The sequence below is a fragment of the Phyllostomus hastatus genome, unplaced genomic scaffold, assembly GCF_019186645.2.
Source record: "Phyllostomus hastatus isolate PE091 unplaced genomic scaffold, TTU_PhHast_1.1 phas_scaffold_93, whole genome shotgun sequence".
Classification (NCBI taxonomy): Eukaryota; Metazoa; Chordata; class Mammalia; order Chiroptera; family Phyllostomidae; genus Phyllostomus; species Phyllostomus hastatus.
In genome coordinates, this window is record NW_025334042.1 from 6,044,456 (window position 1) to 6,052,189 (window position 7,734).

General features: G+C 42.2%; 1 protein-coding gene across 4 annotated transcripts in view; it reads right to left on the reverse strand.

Annotated features, from left to right (window-relative positions):
* CPSF6 (cleavage and polyadenylation specific factor 6) overlaps nucleotides 1–6,512 on the reverse strand; it is a 32,221-nt gene extending 25,709 nt beyond the window's left edge. For all 4 annotated transcript variants that reach the window (XM_045829038.1, XM_045829037.1, XM_045829036.1 and 1 more), the window contains exon 1: nucleotides 6,365–6,512. In XM_045829038.1, the coding sequence (XP_045684994.1) occupies nucleotides 6,365–6,424 (60 nt within the window). In that variant the 5' untranslated portion in view covers nucleotides 6,425–6,512. The remainder of the gene's footprint in view (nucleotides 1–6,364) is intronic.
* Between the last annotated feature and the right edge of the window lie 1,222 nt (nucleotides 6,513–7,734).

A 7,734-nucleotide genomic window follows, 5' to 3' on the forward strand; every position in this document is an offset into this window, starting at 1 on the left:
ATGATCTGAGGGAGAATAAAAAAGAATGCAAGAGCTATTAAAACAGGACTAAAATAATAAATTTTTACTTTCACTAAACATATTAATACATTATTTGATTTTTCATTGTTTGTAAATCTAGGAAAATATTTACCTAAGTAGACAATAACTTACAAGCGTAACTGCAGCTACACTAACCTGGTCAATCACAATCACTATTTTTGCCCACCCACGAATTCCTATGCTGATACCAACCAATTTTCCACATTGGTATGATTCTACCAACATTAAGGATCATCCAATTTGGTAGTTAGACTACCAACTCGTTTAAGTATCATGCTAATTGAGACCATGGTCCTGGAGTTTGATCTCCATGTGGGCTGGTTAGCTTGGTTTGGTTCCCAGCCCACAGCCTGTACTTCTAGCCCCAACAGTATGCATTCGGATGTGGTGAAAAATATCAATGACTCTAAATACATCTGTTATCATTACTAAAAATTCAACTCAAAGCACGTATTACTCTTTTGTAATATCAGTAATCTTCCTTTTCAGTTTTAGCATATCACACTTATCTTCCACATTAAAAAAATATATACATGTCCTTTTGTTCCCACTTTAAAAAGAGGGAAAACATGTATATTCTATGCAAAATGTGTATCATAAAGAGAGTTCTGAAAGTCTACTGAACAAACAAAAATATGGCTTCTACTTTGTCAAAAAGAAATGGTCAACAATGTCAGGTTCTACTATGTAAGGTACTTTCAATTAGTATCTCTAGGAAATTTTAATGGCATTCAAAAACAAGAAAATATCAACACTACCCCTCTAATTATTTTAGATACCAAATGCTGCACAATCTTAACTATCTACTTTTCATAGTAGCTAATCACCACTAGAGCTGCACATTATATATAATTTCCAATTATTTACAGCACTTAGGGTTTGTTTTAAAAATCCACTAATGTTTTTTCATTGCCTACATTCTAAATCATTACAATCATTCTAAAGGCTAAGCATCCTCTCAAGATTTTGCACTTCAAAAGTAGCTGTTGCCAAGTCAGAGAAAACACTTAAAAATAACATGGACAGTAATCAAAATTGTTAATTCCTTTTTAAAGCAATGTTCCTCAACAATTTTTCATTATCACCATCGCCCTCCTCCCAAAGAGCTATTTTTAAACACATTTTCCCCTAATCACCTCCTATAAAATTTTAATATCACTGATATACTGAAACCATTGTTGGAATGACCACAGTATAGCTGTACCATATGTTTTATTCCCCCCAACAGGCTCAACACTGCTTTTGGTCCAAAAATTGTAGTAATGTCATTCTTGCATTATATGATACTACCAGTAATGGCACAGTAAAGGCCACTTATTTCAAAACCCCACTACTGGGGGGTGGAAAGAAAATCAAAAGAATTTAACAGTCACTTCCATTTAGAGGAATATAAGGAGGGGAAAGTTACATCTTGTATTTACAAATGTACTCTATATCAAGAAAGAAAAATACTAGCACACAAAATCCAATATCAGATAACCCAATCTAATATCTATTTTTTAAGAATATATTCATTTTTTTCCCTGGCCACATATCTCAGTTGGTTAGAGCACCATCATGATATGCCAAGGCTGCAGGTTCACTCTCTGGTCAGGGCACAATACAAGAAGCAATCAATGAATGCATAAGTGGAACAAATCGATGTTTCTGTTTTTCTCTCTCAAAAATCAATAAATAGAAATTTAAAAAAAGAAAATATATCATCTTCTGATTTTGTCTAATTATATTGAATAGATATTAAAATTAGTTTGCAATCCCTGTAAAAAGCTCAACTCATAGTAAGGAAGCCAACTTCTTACTAAAAGTATGCCACATAAACCACAAAGTAGACAATTTATAGGCAGCTGAATGGATCACGCTTAAAAACAATAGAGCTGAGAGCCTGACCAGTGTGACTCTGTTGGTTGGGCGTCATCCTACAAAGCAAGAGATCATTGGTTCAATTCCCAGTCAGGACACATGCATGGGTTGAGAGTTTGGTTACAAGAGCAACCAATCAATCGATGGTCCTCTGTCATCACACAGCTATGTTTCTCTCCCTCCCTTCCCCACACTCAAAATAAATAAAATCTTTAAAAATAATAATAGTAAGAGTTTTAACTTTCCTAAATACCCAAGATTCTGAACCAGTCTCTACCTACCCAATTCTCAATCTTACATCTGTATCTTAAAGGGTTTTCTATTAAATATAAATTTTTCAGAAATAAGGTTTCGCTGATATGTCTAATAAACTCATTTCCCAATATTGGCTAGACAACTTGCAAGGGCAGATACATAATGATCAAATATAAAGTAGAATGACTCATGAAATAAAGGCAAGCTACCTTATGAGGCTGTCTGGGTCCATAACTTCCAAATGAATTTTTTCCTGACTACTACCAACACACCGTTTCATTTTTAAGTTGAGTGGTCAGATTACTAAAGCAGCACTGTTACCAGTGACCTACTGTCAGATCACTAACTAAATTCTACATTCAGAGCTTTTGATCCCCAACAGGCAAAACACACACTACTTCAATGCATACAGTATCAGCTTTCCTGAAGTTCATAGAATTGTTGACTTTCCCCTTCGCTGCCCACAAAAATTCTACAGGTAAAGATACACATAAAGAAGTGGATTCTACAATACACAACCTGTCAAGAGTGTTAAAATCATGTAGGTGCCTCTCACCCACACTACAGTGTATTCTATCTAAACTTTGCATCCTTCCTTGTCGGCATATAATAGAAACTCAAGAAATGTTTTGAACTGAGTTCTAAAATTTTTTATTGAGTTTAGTAAAAATAAAAGTCTATTAGGCTAGTAACACTATATTTGGGTACAAAATCCTAGATCAAATGAAACTGATACACACTAAAAGGGTAAAACAAAACCACTTTCTTCTCAATTCCAAATTCAAGTTAATTCAGAGATTTGGAAGTAGTTCAAACTCTCCTTCCACTGGAACAACTGTTCTCAATTTGGTTACATCCAAAGACCTTCAATTTAAAAACTAAAGTGTTTGCATAAAAAATAGCCCAGTCCCTGTGCCTTTTCTCCCCTTCAACTTTCTTTTTGAAATGAGTTTATACTGTGCATTTCCAAAACAAACACACACACACACACACACACACGCACGCACGCACGCACGCTTCATAAAAGTATGACAATTTAAAATGGAAGAGGCCCTGGCTGGGTAGCTCAGCTGCTTAGAGCATCATTGCAATACGCCAAGGTTGCAGGTTGGATCCCTGGTCAGGGCAGGTAAAAGAATCAATGAATGCATAACTAAGTGGACAAAGAGAGGGTTCTTTCTTTCTCTCTCTTTCTCCCCCCCCCTCTAAAATCAATCAAACTTTGAAAATAAATCAATAAAATAGAAGAAATGGAAAATACATAGACCACAAAGATTTTTTAATTTTACTTTTTAAAGATTTCATTTATTTACTTTTAGAAGAGGGTAAGGGAGGGAGAAAGAGAGGGAGAAAAACATCAATGTGTGGTTGCCTCTCGTGCGCCCCCTATTGGGGACCTGGCCCTAAACCCAGGCATGTGTGCTGACTGGGAATCAGACTGGTGAAGACCCTTTGGTTTATAGGTCGGCACTCAATCCACTGAGCCACATTAGCCAGGGCAGACTACAAAGAACTTCAAAGTACACACATTCAATGAAAACTGCAGCTCACATTAAAGAACAAAGATTTTTTAATATGTTCACAGCAGTTTAGAAACTAAGTCAATACTAGTTATATTTAGTAAAACATTTTACTCAGCTACAATAAAGTCAGTTTACTACAACAAACAATACAAACAATGACACCAGCTAATAATATAGTGCAAAGTCAGTCAGTAATAATTTTGTAGTTGTCTCGTGATAAAAATTTCAGGAAAAAAAATCAGTAATATTAATATTAAAAACAAGAAACAAAACAAAACAGGATGAGCCCTGGCAGGGTAGCTCAGTCAGTTAAGAGTGTCCTCCTGATACACCAAGGTTGCAGGCTGGCTTCCCCAGTCAGAACACCTACAAGAATCAACCAGTGAATGCATAATTAAGTAGAGCAACAAATCAATGTTTCTCTCCCTTCCCCCTCCTCTCTCTCTAAAAATCAATCAATAAATAATTAAAAAACAGGATAAACCTTGAAAACCAACTACCCTTTTGTGTCTATTTAATCCCATTAAGTATTCAAAAGTATAAACATTTTACTAGTAAAATTATACAACTATGTGTGAGATAAAATGCTGTAGGTACAAACAACAAAAAGCTAGTTTTAAAAGAACCCGATAAAGCAGTTGCTCCTCAGGACCACAAAATTTTAATCTCTTGTTACCTCCTGCTCAGTCAGCACCAGAGATAAACAAGTATCATTCCATCCTCGAATACAAAATAGAGAAATGCTCACCCAAATTAAGCCTGGGAAAGCCTTAAATACATCTCACAAAGAGATCCTGAAGAAAGCTCAAGTTCTAAAATTGCACCTCAATTCTTCATTTATTGTGTGTAGAAAAGCAAAGCAAATGTATATACTCTTGTAAGAAAAGCTAAGGAAGACAGTCTTGAACATTTAATTGTTCCTTTAGTTGCAGGTAAGGCCCGCTTTTGGACGAAATATTGAATTGGTTTGATAAAAGGAAAAAAAAATTCCTGGAGGTCTTCATTGGCCTTAAGAGCATTAGATCTGACTGTGCAGCACTCCACATGATTTTCTAGCTTGTCACTGACATAACTAAGGCACCATATATTCCAAATACAAGCACAATAAAAAGAACAAAGATTTTAAAACCTTACGTTTGATTACAATGAGTTACATTTAGGCATACTCGGTCTTTAATAGAGTAGGAAATAGTGAAAGCTAACTAAAAAAATTTTTCTTTTCTAATGTTGAAACCAGGGCCACAAAGGCTTTCCTGAAAAAGAGAACGATAAGGCTTTCTAGCTTTCCCAAATAAAAAAAAAACTAACTCAAGCCCCTAGTCACACAAAAGATCCTAATGAAGGGAGAAAAGAAACACAATTAACCGGTAGAATTTTATTAAGTTTCTCATACAGACCTGGGGGGATATATATATATATACACACAAAGCTTTTTGGTGGACTAGTTTTAGGCACAACTTGATTTTTAAAAGGTGTTACTACATAAAAGTCACTGAAGACGTGAAGGGCAGGCTCAGAGCTTAAACAGCACTACTCTGGTCACAAGTAAGACCTTTACGAGGATGCCCAACATAACGCGGCGGCTGGTTCTAGGCCAACTGTGGCCTGTGAGATGACCGGGAAAACCTTGCACTCTCACTTTCTCTAACCTTCCAAAACTTAAAGCAGATCCCTTCCAGGACACTGAGCATTTTGCTTTTAAAAATCAAGTCATATATATAACCCTTTATTTTTAGACGGTATCATAAGAATTTCGGGCAAACGTTCTTTACTTTAATCACTCCTCTGATCTCTAGTTGAGCTACCATCTTTTTTGTTCCATCCAACCATTCTGCTTCCAAGTCTTCCTTTTGGCCCAGACCACCTATCTTCCCAGGTATTTCCATCAAAAAGGCCAAGAATGGATTGGGCCTCAAAGGCACCGCAAGCCCTGCACCACCGAGGCACAGCCAGCACACCGACTTTTAACACGACCTGTGGGTCCAAAAGTCAAAGGACTTGTTGCAAACGCGCTCACATCTAAGACGCCGTAAGAAAATGTTAAGGAAGGGGAAGGCGCCACGCCGAAGCTTGTCGCAAACAGCGAGAGAGCCCAGGGAAACCCGGCGCGCGGGTTACAAAGGGCCGTGAACGCGGCCTTCCATGCGGCGACCGTGCGCGGACAGAAAGACAAAATGGAGCGCAGAGGAATCGGAGCCCGAGCGGCCCGGCCGGGGAAGAGGCTGCGGATGGCGCGCGCCTCGCCGGGCTTCCTCCTCAACCCGCGGCGGAGGACGGGGCGCGGCGGCGGCCCGTTCATCCCGCCGCGCACACGCGGCCCCACCGCCCGGGCCTAGCGCGGCGGGAAGCGCCCGTCGGCCGCCGCCAACAATGGGGAGCAGCAAGGCGGCGGCGAGGGAGGAGCCAGCGGCGGGGCCACTGCGGCCAGCGGCGGCGACACTGGGCACCGCATCCGCGCTCACGGCCCCGCGGCGGCCCGCACCGCCCGCGGCCCACAAAACGACGCGGTTGAACGAGAGGCCGGGGCGGGGAGGTCGCCGCGCAGGGGTCGGGCGGCACGGCCCTCCGACGGCAGAGGCGCACGGTCTGCAGCCGCACCGGCTCGCAGCCCTCGGTGGGCCCAAGTGAGCTCCTGTGCCGCAGCACCGCCCGCTTCGGCGGCGTGGGCCCGGGCCCTCACGTACCTGGTTGAACTCTTCGCCCACATCAGCGTAAATGTCTATGTGGTCCACGCCGTCCGCCATCTTCCCTCGGCCTCGGCCGCCGCCACCGCCGCCGCTGCCGCCTCCTGCAGGTCCGCCCGCAGCGGCAGCAGCAGCCGATCTAGCGGCGGGGGCGGGGCACGCTGCGTCACTTCCGAGGCACCGAGCGGGGAGGGGTGATGAGGCGGGGGCGCCTGGGCGACGCGAGGTTGGGGGGCGTAGGTCGCCTCAGCAGCGGAACGTCTAGGCGGGCTGAGAGGAGAAGCTACCTCCCTGAGGGCGAGGGCGCAGGCGGTTTCTTTTGTGTGACTGAGTTAGGCCTTGGGAGAACGGTGCGGGAGCAGGGGGCGTCCCAGTTGTTTTCACAAACTGTTTCCTCGCTGCCCCTGGCGCACTCATACGTCTTGTATATTTTCATTTCATAGCTTTTCTTACATTTCTCACAGCTAGGGCTTCTAGAAAGGCGGGAGTTCCATGTCCCCCATTAAATACACAGTGTAGCCCAGCATTCTGTGACCGCCTCGAGAGGAACAATGTCTACTTACCCCTGCATCCTCGTTCCGACACCGACAGGGTTTCATTTGCCCTGTAGACTCTAGATAGCCGTTATGGTGATATTGAGTTATTTGCATGCTACTTAGGTTATTTGCATTCTATTTCTGTTTACAGCTCCGCCCGCCGCCTGCGTCGTCTTTTTCATCTCCTCTTACTTGTTCATTGCCTCTCATTTTTTTCCTCCCTAGATCTGCAGTTGGTTTTCTTTGGAATAGTTCAGATGCCTCTAACTCGAATGCAATCATACTAGAGCCCACCCAACAAGGTGGAGGCATCTTGAGGCAAGGGGCTTCTCTCATAGAATCATAGAATGCCCCTTCCCGCCGCAGTGGGGGCGGGGGACGGGGATAACACTGAAAAGGGTGTTATTAGGTCCATACATTTGAACTTACAGATGAGGATACTGAGGCCTCATAGAATGGATGGAATTTAACCGGAGTCACGTGGTCGATAAGAGAAGAGCTGTTACCACCAATGCTTGATTCAAAGGTGTCTCCCAGTTTGAAACCTTTCTTCATTATTTCTTTTCCACCGAATTAAAGTGTGTTTCCTAAGCTCCAGACTGGCCAGAAAGCATTCATACATTGATAAGCCAAGCAATATCTGTTCTGGATATGGTGGAAAAACCTTTGCGGGAGTCACGAAGACCAATCTGGTGATGTGGATACAGACTTCTAGTAAGACACTTACCAGCTAGATGACGTCAGTCAAGTTACCTAATTTCTCTCATGTTCAATCTCAGAACCTTAAAATCAGGGTAACAATATTTACCTCGCCAAAGTTGAAGGTTGATGGCA